Below are 16,256 nucleotides of genomic sequence, written 5' to 3' on the forward strand. Positions count from 1 at the left end.
AAAAAACTTGATCATTTTGTATGGAACCCTCATTACGCCAGTCCAACTCGCACACGATCGGCTTTTTTTCTACATAATTTTACTAATGGCAGATTAGATTAGAAATAATAGAATTTCATCATGCCTCCTATCAAACTGTTTATAATTACTCCTCTCCATTCAAAGGTTGCTAGCAAGAGATCGCTCTTAGCAATAAAGCCATCCATTGTTTTCTCATTGTGATTATTTCTTGTAATTGTTTATATCTATAATAAGTTTACTATTGTAATTTTTTTGGAGGAAACAATAAAGACTATCTATCTATCTATCTACTGTGGTAATTACAGGTTGATAAGTAGGTGCGACATCTAGCTAGTACCACATAAAAGTAATTTAATGTTTACATCAAACAACGTTTCCAACGACGATATAATACAGAAATTAAAGAAGAAAATCTCAGCAAAAGAATTAACTATTGTGCCGTTTTTTAATATCCATTCGTTGTGTTGTACTCGTGCAAGGAATTAAAAGAGAAGTCACTTTCTAAAATTACGAGCATGTCCAAGAATATTGCTCGAAAAAAGTAGGTTTATTAAAAAATATAGCAATACGAACAGGCTATACGCGATACGATCTTGTCTCCACTTATTTTTTTTTTTTTGTATAATACTTAATATAAGTTTCTTTGTGTCTTTCTTCTGTCTTTCTTCGCAGTGAATGGATATTTGATAACAATAGTTCGCGTTGTGTACGCCGCAACGTCGACTGAGTCGCCGTATCACGTAGACAAATATTTTGTATTTGTTACAGGGGTAGTATATTTCTGCCATATATCAGTTTCCACGCTCATAACTTTCCCTCGCCGAGTTAACAGCACAAGTTTACTTTATTGTACGGGTCTAAATATTTATTATGCGACTACTTCAGATAATATCTAGGGTAATATAGTTTTTTTTAAGCAAGTTAGAATGGCGAACAAGCTGACGGTCTATTGATGGAAATTGGTAACCGTCGCCTATAGACATGAGCAGCACCATGGATATAACAGAGTATACTGTTTTGCCCATGATACCTCCCATACATTGGCATTCCTTGAAACACAAATGGGACAGATATACCACCTGCTTAGTACTTCATATTAGTTCGTCGTTTATATATTATATTTATTTTTTGGATCAGCCGTTAACTGTCCACTGCTGAACATAGTCTCTCCCATATTTTTTTTATACCACTAAGTTGGCATAGCCCATGCGTTGCTATTCCTGAGGACTAAGGATTTTTTTAATGGATGATAGTGGAACGATGACACCGCTTGTGCTATTGGTATACACTGACGGGATACCAGTGAGGGATAATCGATGAGGATGAAAAGCAGGTCAGTAAGTCAGGTAGCCAATCGTGACGAATTCAACGATAAATTAATTACGATAGTTTCCAGGGGGTACCGCGTGGAGGTCGACCTTATATTGCTAGCAATGGTGCTGTCTGACCCTATTACTAACAATCCCTTCCCCCCCTAGACTTGATAGTTGTAGGTAGGTGGAAAAATAATATTTAATGGACCAGTGAGAAATAATACCTGAATACAAAGCTATTCTGCAGGATAACAATCTACTTGAATTTAATTTCAAAAGAATTTTTATAGAATCTACAACGTGCTAAAAATAGAGAAACAATTCTGGCGAGCAGATCCTTTAATGCTTTAACTTTGTTTAGAGATAAAAATAAATAAAAAAAAATATTTTATATTTGTTATTTTTATAACAAACTTCTGTGCTAAATTTAGAAAAAAAAAAAGAGACATTAAATTAGTATGTATTGGTACTTTAGTCCTTTTTGTTCCGCTTGTGACTGCTTTTATTTTTAATGGGTGAAAATGGAATGGTCACCCCGCCCGCGCTATCGGTATACACCGACGAGGCACCAGTGGAAGATGATAGGTTAGAATGAATGCAGTTCGTTATTCGATCTCCACGCGGTTTTCCCTAGAAGTAATCATGGTTAATTCTTGTGGATTTCGACACGATGGTCTAACTAACTTGCTTTCTTCCTTACCTATCATTTCTCACTGGTGCTCTATCAGCCTGTACTGATGGCGTGGCACAGGTAGGGTTACCATTTCATTATCACCTATTAAAAAAGACAATAACATCAGCTACAAAGGATTGTTAGTGGAAACTACTGTGGTCAATTCAGTCAAAGAGGAATAACACCTGAGTCCTCAGGAATGGCAATGCATGGGGGGTATCATGGGCGAAACAGTATACTCTGTGATGTCCATGGTACTGCTCATGTCTATAGGCGTTACCACTTTCCATCAGGTGGGCCGTCAGCTTATTTGCCATTCTAAGTTGTATAAAAAAAAATACCAATAGTGCTGGCGAGATTATCATTCCATTTTCATCCCATAAAAAACATAATTTATATTTACATGGAACATCTCTTCACCAGGGCTTCGTATGTCTCTGTACTGACAATAGTGGCCTTCTCTCTGGAACGGTACCTCGCCATCTGCCACCCGCTGCACCTCTACACCATGGCGGGACTCCGCCGAGCGCTGAAAATCGTGGCTGCACTATGGGCCCTGTCGCTCCTGGCCGCATCGCCCTTTGCCATGTACACCACCGTCAGCTACCATGATTATCCACCAGGTAAGTGTAATTTAATTTATATATTTAATTTTTTTTTATACAACTTAGAATGGCAAACAAGCTGACGGTCCACCTGATGGAAAATGTTAACCGTTGCCTGTAGATATGAGCAGTACCACGGACATAACAGAGTATACTGTTTTGCCCATTATACCCCCCTTGCTTTGCCATTCCTGAGGACTCAGGTGTTATTCCTCTGTACCCAGTAAATTCATGCCATATCCCACCCTTCAAACCGAAACACAGCCATGCAAACAAAACTGCTTCACGGTTGCAACACGAATGGGACAGAGGTACCCAAGCAATCGACTTTTGTACAAAGTCTCCCTCTGGTTAATACCACACATAAACGTACAACCGTCTGATAGTAAACGCTCACTATAGTCTATGGATACTTAGGTGTCATGTGCGCTGTAGAAGCCTTAATATATGCTTTTTAAAGAATACCGTAGCACTCTAGGGAAAACTTTGCCATTATGTATTAACTATTCACTACCACCAGAGGGAGACTTTGTACAAAAGTCGTTTGCTTGGGTATCTCCGTTCCATTCATGTTTCAACCGTGAAGCAGTTGTGTTTGCATGGCTGTGTTTCGGTTTGAAGGGTGGGATATGGCGTGAATTTACAGGGTACAAAGGAATAATGAGTCCTCAGGAATGGCAACGAATGGGGGGTATCATGGGCGAAACAGTATACTCTGTAATGTCCATGGTACTACTCATGTCTATAGGCGACGGTTACTACTTTCCATCAGGTGGGTCGTCAGTTTGTTTGCCATTCTAAGTTGTATAAAAAGAAATACAAGTAAATTGATCTTGGTTTGAACACAACTTTTTATAATATCTTTTATTTGTTGTTTACATCTATATTTATCACTATTTTCACAGGTAGTACCTGTACCTAATACAATAGTGTAGGGGGAAAGGGGTTGTTAGTAATGCCGACTATCAGTCCCATTGCTCACAATATACCCTATCAGTTCGATGTGGTAGTTCAGATGTGGCCTCCCCTGGAAACCATCGTGCTGAATTCCAGATGTATTCATCACGATAGGTTTTTTTTATGGGTAAAAATGGTATGGTAACTCCACCTGCGCTAACGGTATACGCTTGCAGAACACCAGTGAAGGGTGATAGATGAGAATGAAAATAGGCCATGATAGTTTCCAGGGAGAACCGCTAAGAGGTTGACCTGGTTGGTTATATTGCTAGCAATGGGATTCTCAGTCTCCATTACTAACAATCCCTTTCCCCCCTATCACGATAGGTTAACTGACCTACCTTATCTTCCATGGAAAAAATTGTGTAACTATATTAATTTTATATATATATATATATATATATATATATATATATATATATGTCAATTGTATCTATTAGCTGCTAGCTAAGCTCAGCTTGCGTAAAGCTCCTGAAGCTAAAGAATAAAATAATACATTGAAATGGTAATGTATGCATGTCAGACAGCGGATCTCGAGATATTGTTTATGTTTACTTCATGATGGTAGGGGGAGGGAGGAATGAACGCGGAAGCATATCATGAATGTTTACATGGTGCACGATAAACTGTCAAATATGACAGTCAATATGCCCTTATAATATTGATTCACGCTCATCGTTGATTTTAGAAGCATTTATTATCCGATTATGGTAGAATGGAGGATTCTGTTATTTAGATTAATGTATATATATTCAAATCTTTTCGAAACCTGTAGCCTAAATGGCTTGAAGTACTTAGATAAATCCAAAGTACATTAAAATAAAAGAATAAACTTAGCTATTAGCTTGAGGTTACAGAAGCATACCACCTGGCTCCTCAGGAATGGCAACGCATGGGAGGTATCATGGGCGAAACAGTATACTCTGTTATGTCCATGGTACTGCTCATGTCTATAGGCGACGGTTACCACTTTCCATCAGGTGGGCCGTCAGCTTGTTTGCCATTCTAAGTTGTATAAAAAAAGCTATAGTTATTTGTAACCGACTTCAAAAAGAAGGAAGTATTCTGTTGGGTTGTATTTTATTTTATGTTTGTCACCTCACAACTCCATCAGTTGTAAACCGATTTAGAAAATTTAGATAATTTTTATCTCAAAAAAGTAATATATTTACAAATTAGTCCCATGAAAATGTTATCAATATCAGTTCAGCAATTTAGTATTTAAATTTAAATTTTTTAATGTTATATTGAATTAAGTAATATTTTGTTATTTCAATAAATATAAAATTATATTTTATTAAATAAATGGTATTTAAATTAAAATAATTGATTTTGTCAGAATTGAAGTCGGTTATTTGTGAAACTCTTACTTCTCGTAACTGCTAATGGTATGTGGTAAAGGAGCACTAGTGGTGGATGAAACGAAGAGGCTGGAAACAGGGGGCCTCCCATGAAATGAAATTCCGAAGTTTCGGACACAATTTCGTGTTTTAGTTCATACCTAAATTGGTCCAGTAAATGGAGCTTTGAACATTTCGTTCGTCATAAATACTACCATTAAAGTCCAAAGGAATAATATTTTACTATTTTTAATGTTTTTAAACGGTAAGTATTATGTAATTTTAACATCAAATTTGTGTTTCGTTCGGTTCCAAAATTTCGGAAAACATTTCATAGTAGGCCCTCAGGTCAGTTGCTCGTGGCAAAGACATTTCTAATAAAACAGTACAATCCTATCTAAATTTCTATTTGGATTCTATTTAAACTAATATTTATATCAAACTAATATTGTAAAGAGGAAAGAATTGATTTTTTGGTCGTAATAAAAATAACTCAAAAATACGATTTTAAAAATACCTCCACCTATAGAAAATTACATTATCAATTAAAAATATGGGCTGTACTTAATTTATTTTAATTAGAACTCTTATTTACTTGGCCATAGAACTGGAGTTCTCCCTCATTTCGTGGGTGTATGGCATAGTACTTCTGTACGTGCATCCCGTTCATCTAAGTTTATAAATGAGCTCAAGTCTTCAATTTTCCCTTTACAATATAAAATGGGGAATTTCAAAAAACATGCCTACAAACATTTAAAAGGCTCGCAACGCACAAGAAACTCTTCTCGTGTTGCAGGTATAAATGGGCGACAGTAGTCGCTTTCTATCAGGTGGGCCGTCCGCTCGTTTGCCTGCCTAACAATAAAAAAATCTAAATCCGGAGCGAGTTTACTAGCTAGAATATAATATATTAAACTGGGGAAGATGGAGGAGATTGTTAGTAATGCGGATTATCAGTTTCATTGCTAGTAATATACCCTAACAGGTCGACCTCCCCGTGGTCTCCCCTGGAAACCATCGTGCTAAATTCCAAGTGTATTCATCACGATGTGCTAACTGACCTGCCTTTTCATCCTCACCTATCATCTATCACTGGTGCCCCGCCAGCGTATACCGTTAGCGTAGGCGGGGTTACCATTCTATTATTATCCATTAAAAAAAATATATTAAACTGTAGTTTGAGATGTACTCATATATAGTTTCAGTATAGTTGTGTTAAAAGGAATCAGAGCCCTAAAAAGTTTTTCGAAATCTTGTTTATTTCAGAATCAAATGGAAAACTATTTAAACAGACTGCTTTTAAATACTTCGCCTTTTTTTTTATTCTAACCAGAAAAAAGTTACGCTTCAGAAGTGCTGGCAAGAAACTCGACTTTTACTTTTTGCAAACAAAAATAACTTTTCAAGTTAAAGGTTTAAGATATTTATTCTCTTTGAAGCTTTCAACATAAATCACCCAAATGAGTTTTCAGTGCCTACCTACATATTAGATTTTCTTGTGTTAGCGCCTGTAATTAATTTAATGTTATTAACAAGTAAGTAACACGTTATACACCTATTTTTCGTCACCATTACATAAAACTAGCTATTGTCCGTGGCTTTACACGCGTGGTGTCGTCCTCTTTAAGTTGAAATTTTCAAAAATCCTTTGTTAGTGGAAGCTTCAGGGGAGGGATTGTTAGTGATGAGATTGCTAGCAATATACCCTGTCAATCGACCTCCACGTGGTTTCTTTTGGAAACCATTATGGTTAGTTCTTGTTGGATTCGTCAAGATGGACCTAATGATCTGCTTTGAATTCCACCTATCATCCTTTTAAACCATACATATGCAACACAGACATGCAAATACAACTCTTTTACGGCATAAACTCGAGTGGGACAGAGGTACCCATGCAAATGTAATAAAAATTAAAATAAATAGTTGAATAATAAAATAAACCAATTGTTATGTTTATGGTACTGCTCATGTCTATAAGGCGACGATTACTTTCTAATTTCCATCAGGTGGGCCGTCAGCTTGTTTGCCATTCTAAGTTGTATAAAAAAATCTTTATAAATGGTATTCGTCCACGAGTATGACAAATAAGTCATATATTCCACTCCTTTGTAAACCATATCGTCATCATATCAGACGGTACTATCCACTGCAGAAGGAGGAGCTTGGTAGGCGGATAGGCAACCACAGTTAGCTCTTTGGTGGTGTTTTAACAGGGACACTGCCCTCTGTGCCCCGTACTCGTACTTCGGGAACTTAATCCCTTAGTCGCCTCTTACGACACCCACGGTAAACGAAGGGATGACCCCTTCTATACTACTACATGGCAATATGCCTATGTACACCTTTTTAAATATATATTACATGCATGCTGCCTTCTCTAAGGTTGAACTTTTACTTCAATGTTTGAATATTTAAACAAATAACCAAATCACAGGTAAATCTTGTTTCAATTTTCAGTTTGTTGCCAGTAAATGCATTTTTTATTATCACAAACTGACCTGTGGCCTTCTTTATTGGATTTCTGCCCAGATGGACAGCAAACGAACCTTACTTTATTTTTTATAATTTATTTATTTATATTTTATTCATTTAAATTTCAATGCACATGCAATTTGTACATATGGCGGACTTAACATCTAATGGTGTTACTACCATTTGTGTTTTTACCGTGAAGTAGTTGTGTTTGCATGGCTGTGTTTCGGTTTGAAGGGTGGGATATGGCAGTGAATTTACAGGGTACAGAGGAATAACATCTGAGTCCTCAGGAATGACAACGCATGGGTTGGGGATATCATGGGCGAAACAGTATACTCTGTTATGTTCATGGTACTGCTCATGTCTATAGGCGACGGTTACCACTTTCCATCAGGTGGGCCGTCAGCTTGTTTGCCATTCTAGGTTGCATACAAAAGTGCTCTATTAGCTACGTAAAACATTAATCATAGAGTATATTGCATACAAATTTATTATTATAAACTCACTTACTTCACAGTACTTTAGAACCTTTCAAATACATTTTTGCGGGGGGGGGGGGGAATGATTGTTAGTAAAGGAGATTAGCAATCCCATTACTACCAATATACCCTATCAGGTCGACCTCCACGCGGTTCTGCTAACCATTGTGATCGATTTATTGTTGAATTCGTCACGATGATCCAGTTCACCTGCTTCATCATCATTTATCATCTCTCACTGGTACTCCAATATTGTAACCATTCCATTACCATTCATTAAAAAAAAACATTTTAACCATTAAAATCCAAATTTTCAATGACGGATTAATAATGTTAGGTAGGGGGGAAAGGGATTGTTAGTAATGGAGACTGAGAATCCCATTACCCAATATATACTAGCAATATACCCAACCAGGTCGACCTCCTCGCGGATTCCCCTGGAAACTATCATGGTTAATTCCTGATGAATTCATCATGATGGGCTAACTGGCCTGTTCTCATGCTCATCTATCACCCTTCACTGGTGCTCCGCCAGCGTATCCCGTTAGCGCAGGCGGGGTTACCATACTATTTTCACCCATCAAAAAAGTAATGATAGCATGATTTTTGAACGTTCGAGTTCGGTAGTAGAGCACTTTTAAATAATCAAACGGAAACATTGGAGAACGTTCAATTGTTTTTGAAAATTGACAAATAAATGCGACGTTGCAATACTTCGTTATGAACGCTCTTAATCGATTGTAAATTAATCGTCAGTGGTCACACAGAATTATTTAAATATCGTATGAGCTATCGATATGAAGGTATGGAGTCATGTTTTTTTTAATGAATGATAATTGAATGGTTACCCTGGCTGCGCTATCGGTGTACACTGGCGGGGCACCAGTGAGAGATGATAGGCGACGATGTAAACAGGTTTCCAGGGGGAACCACGTTTAGGCCGACTTGACAGGGCTTGCTAGCAATGGGGCTATTAGTCCCCATTGCTAGCAGTACTAACAATCCCTTTCCCCCCTATGGAGTCATGTCTATTTATGTATGCAGTGCAGTAAGGAAATTGTTTTTTTATTAAGATATTTAATAATTGTTAATTTAACACTGCACGTACTAGGTTTTTTTTTGAAGGGTGAAAATGGTATGGTAACTCCGCCTGCGCTAACGGGATACGAGTGGGCACTATTGCCATTACAATGAATTGATTTGTGTTGGGTTGCCAGCACATACATACTTGTACTATACCATAACCCTATTAACCGCGGAATTACTTCGGTTTATATTCCATAACTTATGATTTTTTATTATTATTAATGTATATATTATTTATTTATTTTATTATTTTATTTATTTAACACTTTTCAATACGTGAAGCAATAATTTTGTATCCCTTTTTACACTTATTTACTTACTTATAGTTATTAGTACATTTACACAATTATAATTTATAAAGAGAAACAGAAATACATTACATAAAAATACATTAAATCAATAAAAAAAAACTACACATGATACATGGTAGTGTATGTATTTGACGCACACACACACACACGCACGCACGCACACATGCTTGCACGCACGCACGCACGCACATACACACGCACACATACACACACACACGCACACAATATATAATATAGTCTTACTGAATGTCCAACATAACCATAATAAATGTATTTATCATGTATGAAACAGTATACTCTGTTATGCTCATGTCTGTAGGTGACGGTTACCACTTTCCATCACAGCTTGTTTGCCATTCATCGAACATTACACACACACACAATAAGAATAAGAATAGAATAGAAATCATTTATTCACTTACATTGAAATATATTAATTTTTTTTAATTTACCGTCGTTCGGAAAGCTGTCTCATCACAAGAAGAACGAGCAAGAAATGATGCTCTTTTAAATAATTTTATTATTATTTTACATTTTTAAGTTTAATTGTGTGAATACAAACCACCAATTAGCACTAATTCAATTAAATACTCAAAAAGAAAAAAAAAATTTAATACATAACCAACTGGTTAAACAATTAATAAGAGGAAATCAGTCATAGTGATTAGAGCAGACCAGTCCCTACAAGCAGCACCCGTTCACGAGTATGACGGATGAGCCAGCCATCACTGCGCTCGACCATATTTTAGGGAGCCCAATGACCAGGCCCACCACGCCGCCACAAGTCTGGACATTTTAGTGAGCATGACTACTCAAAACACTAGACCACGTCAAAGCTACTCACAATTGCCATCTGATAGTTATAGTATTCACATTTTACATAAGAATGCATGCGGCAATTAATACAAAAAAACGCTTTCATATTTCTAAAATTAATCAATTAAATCAAGAAAGCAATGAGAAAAAAAAATTATAACGTTGTATGCTAATAAACTAATTATTTACTTGATATGTTGTCATCTATGAATTCGTCTATCCTGTAATAGGCTTTCTTACATAAAAATTGTTTAATATAAGATTTGAATTGCCTCTCTGTCAGATTTAATGCAGATTCCGGCAGTTTATTATAAAATCTTATGCAATTACCATAGAATGAATTACTGATTTTGTGCAGACGGCATTTAGGTAAAATAAGCTTATTTATATTGCGTAAGTTTCTACTTGTACAGTCTTTGAGTTTTTTAAAACTCGCTAAGTTCTTCCGTGTATACATAATATTTTCATAAATGTATTGTGAAGTAACTGTGAGGATATTTGAGTCTTTAAAGCACTGACGTAATGACTCTCTTGAACCCATACCATAAATAGAATAGAATGATGTGATAATAACTGTTTTATCGTATTAGACATTATTATACTGTCTATTTCTATTCGTTTATTTTCTTTGTTCTCTTGTAGATGGCGTTGTTAATGCATTTTGCCTTTTCAACGTCGGAATGTTGAGATCTTTATTATTTCCCTTGACTGATAAGAGTAATCTATAATCTAATTAGCTGCCTTACATTTAGCAGGATACAATAAGATCCAAGCCACCATTAGAGGGTTGCGTGCTCACAAAACTGTCGGAATTTCCACTGTGAACGGCTATTTTTGTTGTACAAGAATTATGCCCAGTCACGCGAAATCTGATTAAAAATCTATCTACATTATATGTATTACATCTCCCATATCTAGAACTAACAAAATTTTTTATCGTGCCTCCTATCTAATTGTTTATAATTACTCCTCTCCATCCAAAGGTTTCCTGGAAGAGATCGTTCTTAGCGATAAGGTCGCCCATTGTTTTCTCATTGTGATTATTTCATGTAATTGTTTATATCTATAATAAGTTTACTATTGTAATCTTATGGAGGAAACAATAAATAGTATCTTGAAGTTGAAGACATCAGCACGTTTCAGTAACATTAAAAAAAAAAATATATTGAAAAATTGCGGATATTATGGGCTGTATGTTGATGAATTTAATATAATTAAACTAAAATATTTAAAGGAAAATAACTATAATAAAAACTATAGAAGACATACTACGACAGTGATGAAGAGCCAAGTGAGAATTTTAAAAACAAGTATAAAAATATAATAAAAATAAAATCTATAAAAAAGAATAAAGAGTTTGCAACGGAGGACAAAAAGAGACAAAATCTTTTAATAACTAAAATAGGTTGGCGACTTTTGACTTTTTTCTAAATAAAGGAGCTAATTTTAAAGGACTTTCAAAAGGGGACGTTTTTAATTCCTTCTTATTTTTTGCGATTACGTTGTCAATTCTGAATCGATTCGCTAGCTTGCCCTTTGACATAGGCGTAGAATAAAATGTACGTCATTCCTTTCAATTCCGTAATAGTACGCTATTTTTATTTGTGCCAGCTTTCTTTTGTTGCGCGTCTCAAGGTAATAGCACGTATATAATAAAAATTTAAATTGTGATAGGCACATAAATATTAAGCGTTCAAAATGGTATATATAGACAAGATGTGGCAGATGACTGATAGGGGGCGACTGTCATATAATTCAGGGAGGAGCTGCTGGGATAACAGCGTCGTACCGTTTAGATGAGCGCACAGCTGTTAAATTTATTGTTTGGATCCTTTATACGTCAAATAATACACCAGAAAAACATTAGGCACATTTCTTTTTAAGAGAGTCGGATTAAAAATACGTGTACACCTATAATATCTAACGAAACCGGTATGAAAATAAGCAATCTTGATGCTAACTGCAGCCTAATTTGATGATAAGATGCACTATTATAATTACTGTTTATAATTACTCCTCTCCATGCAAAGGTTGCCTGGAAGAGATCGCTCTTAGCGATAAGGTCGCCCATTGTTTTCTCATTGTGATTATTTCTTGTAATTGTTTATATCTATAATAAGTTTACCATTGTAATCTTATGGAGGAAACAATAAAGAGTATCTATCTATCTATTATTGACTTTTAGATATTCGCGTTGCATTGTTTGTGGTTTATAAAAAAAAAAAAACCTTTATTTTCCTAACCTTAAAATTACTATTTCAATTACTATATTTTTGTATCAATAATTCCCTTTACGAAAATAGACTACTAAGTTATTATGTATTATTTATTTATGTATCAATGTTTTAAGTATGCGAGGTATTTTATAAAATTAGGCTATGATGAGGCTGACATATCCTTATAGGATAAATGCCTCTAAATAAAAAAGATAAAAAAAAAATACTATTTCAAAATACACCTATCCCCGATTTACACGGTAGATACGTTCCTGAGAAAAACGTGTAAATCGAAAATTAAAAATTTTCAAGTCAAAACCGTGTAAATCGAAAAGCTTGCAGAAAATGCATAATTTTGCAATTTAACAGTTGTGATTTTTTTCAATATTTTTAGGTGTACACAGAAATAAAAATAAAATGCATTGACAGGTTAAAATATGTAATATATTACGGAAACACTGTTTTTTTATTTAATTACAATACATTAAACGATCCAAAGCGATCCAAAATTTTGATTTTAGTTTCTAAAGAAATAACTTTTCTTTTAACTTATTTCGACATTATAAGCCTATAATTTTTTTTTATTTATGTTAATTTATAAAAATCTTAATTATGCACTCACTTGTAATTTACGAATATGAAAAATTAAATCTTTCTGACACTGTGAAACTTTCACTCAAGTACAATTTTCCGTAGATAAAACTTTAATTTTATGCGAAGAAATACAGACACAGTGTGCATGTGCAGCAAGTCAGCACATAAGCTCGGGATTCCCCGTGAGATGTGTACACAGCGCACGTGTTGAAACACAGTAGCATTTAATAGAGTGCGATAAAAACAAAAAAAAAAAAAAAACTTATTTGGAAAACCGTGTAAAAGCGAAAACGTGTAAAACATGTACCGTGTAAATCGGGGGATAGGTGTATTATTTGGTATTTGTTTGCTAGTGCTTAATTAGTTAATAATTTATTGTTTATTGTTTATTCTCTAATTGTTAGTAAGAGTTAGTTTTTGTTAATGGATACGGACCTTTCCTCGGGTGAAGGCCTCCTCCAGTCCCTTCCACTCATCTCTGTCTTTGTCGATAGTTTGCCAGTCCTTTTCTGTAAATTCGGTTACGTCATCAGCCCATCGTCTTCGGTCTCCCTACTATTCTTTTACCAATTATGGTTTATAAGAGACGGGTATTAAAAGTAAAGGTAATTTAATCATAGTTTACTTAAATGATCGCGTAATAAATTAAAATAACTGACTTAACCACAATTAAAGTCGTTTTCTTTTGCGGAATCTTATTATTACTCTTAACTATTCATCCATACGCCCATTTGTCGTACTTAAATATATAATTGAAAAAGAAAATGGCGAATGATTCCGCCGTTATGGAGTTCCGTGTTTAGCAACACATTTAGCGATTTATCTTTATTAATATATATTTCCATATAGAACGTGCAATCGTGTGTCGAAATGAAATATTCTCCATATTTCATTTCGACACACGATTGCACGGCAAGCTGAATTATACTTCACAGAATAGAGATTTTAATCATTATTATATTAATATGAGACTTACACGGGAATAGGGATTACAGAGGGAGACTTTGTACAAAAGTCGATTGCTTGGGTACCTCTGTCCCATTCGCAACTGCCTGCTGTACCCTGTAAATTCACGCCATATCTCACCCTTCAAACCGAAACACAGCTATGCAAACACAACTGCTTCACGGTTGAAACACGAATGTGTCCTATTCGTCTTAGGTACCCAAGCAAACGACTTTTGTACAAAGTCTCCCTCAAAGTCTTAAATCAAAATGATTTTGATAAATAACAATATAATCAAAACAAAATAAGTATTTCAACATGTCGACCGGAGTTACAGTGTAATGTGAACAGAGACTATTCGTACATAGCCCTGCGAATTCCGACCCGAATAAATAAAATTCTAGGCTACAAGGACACTCGGCAATGTAGTAATTTTAAGCATTTTCCGGAGTTTTGTGAGAGCCTATATATGTCAGTATGCTGGTCGCGTAAACTTAAGGCCAAAATGTATTATTGAAATTGCCGTGTACTGAGCACTAACTCGGACCTAGGAGACTTGCTGCATTTCCACGCTGAATAGCTATGGAGATGCAGTGACCAAAGTATAGGCCAGCCTTCCGGTTACAATTTTATTATATTAATTATAAAAACACGTTTATGATAAGCATGATTACGTCTGACAGTTTTTGAGAAATGTTATGAACTGTCTGTATGCATATTTACCCTATTCCTTAGAATTAAATACGGCGAAAAAGCGATGGGATTTGAAAAAACTCAATCTCTGTTCTATTCGTCACACTGCATCCTATCTTAATTAAAACACTACACGTTGGATAACCTAAATGTGGTTTCAGTCATTGGCTATTCCTTATTAATACTACAAATAATTACACTATAAAAAAAAATACGTTTGTTTATTTATTTCTTTAGTATATCGTTAGTTCCACTTGAATGGCCTTTAAATTTGACATACACGCAATATTATGAATGGAAAAGGATACAGACTACCTTTCATTCCGGCCTGTCAAGATATCGCAAAATATTTATAACATTTAGTAGGTAAATATTTATAATAAAATATAAAACGTTTATGTAACGATGTGCTTATCATTTATAATTAAATATCTTTTATACTGTAACGTCGATAATCGACGTCGATTTTCGAGCACGACTTTGTAAATTATGATTAATATAATACATTACATTATTTTATATTATTGTATTATTATTTTTTTAATTTTGTTTAATGATTAATGTTTGTCAAACACAAGGCGTGTTGTGGTCGCCTATAAATGTAAGAACAGTTAGATTTAATCTACCAGTGTATTGTACTAAAATGTTTAGCTGTATCTTATGTTGGTAATCCAATAAATAAATAAATAAATAATTATTTTTTATATTTTAATATAATCAATTATAAAAAAATAATATAACCGTTACATACAAATTATTATATAACTCTATATAACGGTATAAATATAATTAAAAGGTAAAGTTGAAACATTAAGATAAAATCAATGATAAATTGTTACTGTTCAACACATAAAATTTTATTTAATTACATTACGCACTTAGTTTACTACTTACAATAAAGTTACGCGAGAATTTCTCTTAGTATTTAGATATTATCCAGTACAAGTAATAATGTAACTTTATACATATATTGTAACAGAATATACATAAAAAATTACCTTAATACACTTATTCGCTTAACTCTTAGAATACACTCTTATGAACATAAGTATTTCATAGGTAAGATTTTTATTGGATAATACAACATTCATTTTTCACGAGAAGAAAAATGTATTTTTTACAGAGGAAATTTTCAATTAACCTCTATACGTTATAATTTCGCTTCTAAACTAAATTTTCATATTATTAGAAATAAAAAAGAAAATATATATTTGGCGCATAATTTATTTATTTATTTATTTATTGGAAAACCAACAGCTTACAATTTATAGCTTAAAACAATAACAACTTATCCATATAAAAAGCCAATAACAGGTTTTCACTGACTTAGCGATATAAATTTGTCGTGGCTAGAGTAATTATAAAATTTAGAAGGAAATAAAAATAAAAAACTACACTATAGTATATCATAACAATAGTTACTAGATTATGTATGTATATATAATAATAATAATAATAATAACAATTACAAACTATAACACAAACAATGATAAACTTAAAGAAAAAGGGAATTACACCTAAAAACTTACACCTAAATAGAAATTATGCGACCATAATGGTCACCACTCAGCTAAGTGTTTCGGCATTCATTCGTAACGCCTTAACGCTGATTTACCATGGAACCAATGGGAGTGGTAGATGGCGCTACCGAGTAGACATATAAATATATGTATATAGTATATACAACTATTTATTAACTATAACAATTATGTAATATTTTTGTGTCGTAATG

General features: G+C 34.3%; 1 protein-coding gene across 1 annotated transcript in view; it reads left to right on the forward strand.

Moving 5' to 3' along the window:
• Positions 1–16,256, forward strand: part of LOC113518722 (neuropeptides capa receptor-like) — a 158,277-nt gene that overhangs the window by 47,077 nt on the left and 94,944 nt on the right. Inside the window, exon 3 of the mRNA XM_052893797.1 lies at positions 2,431–2,630. Coding sequence (XP_052749757.1) covers positions 2,431–2,630 — 200 coding nt within the window. The remainder of the gene's footprint in view (positions 1–2,430; positions 2,631–16,256) is intronic.

Source organism: Galleria mellonella, unplaced genomic scaffold (genome assembly GCF_026898425.1).
Source record: "Galleria mellonella isolate WM207_F2 unplaced genomic scaffold, CSIRO_AGI_GalMel_v1 utg184, whole genome shotgun sequence".
Lineage (NCBI taxonomy): Eukaryota > Metazoa > Arthropoda > Insecta > Lepidoptera > Pyralidae > Galleria > Galleria mellonella.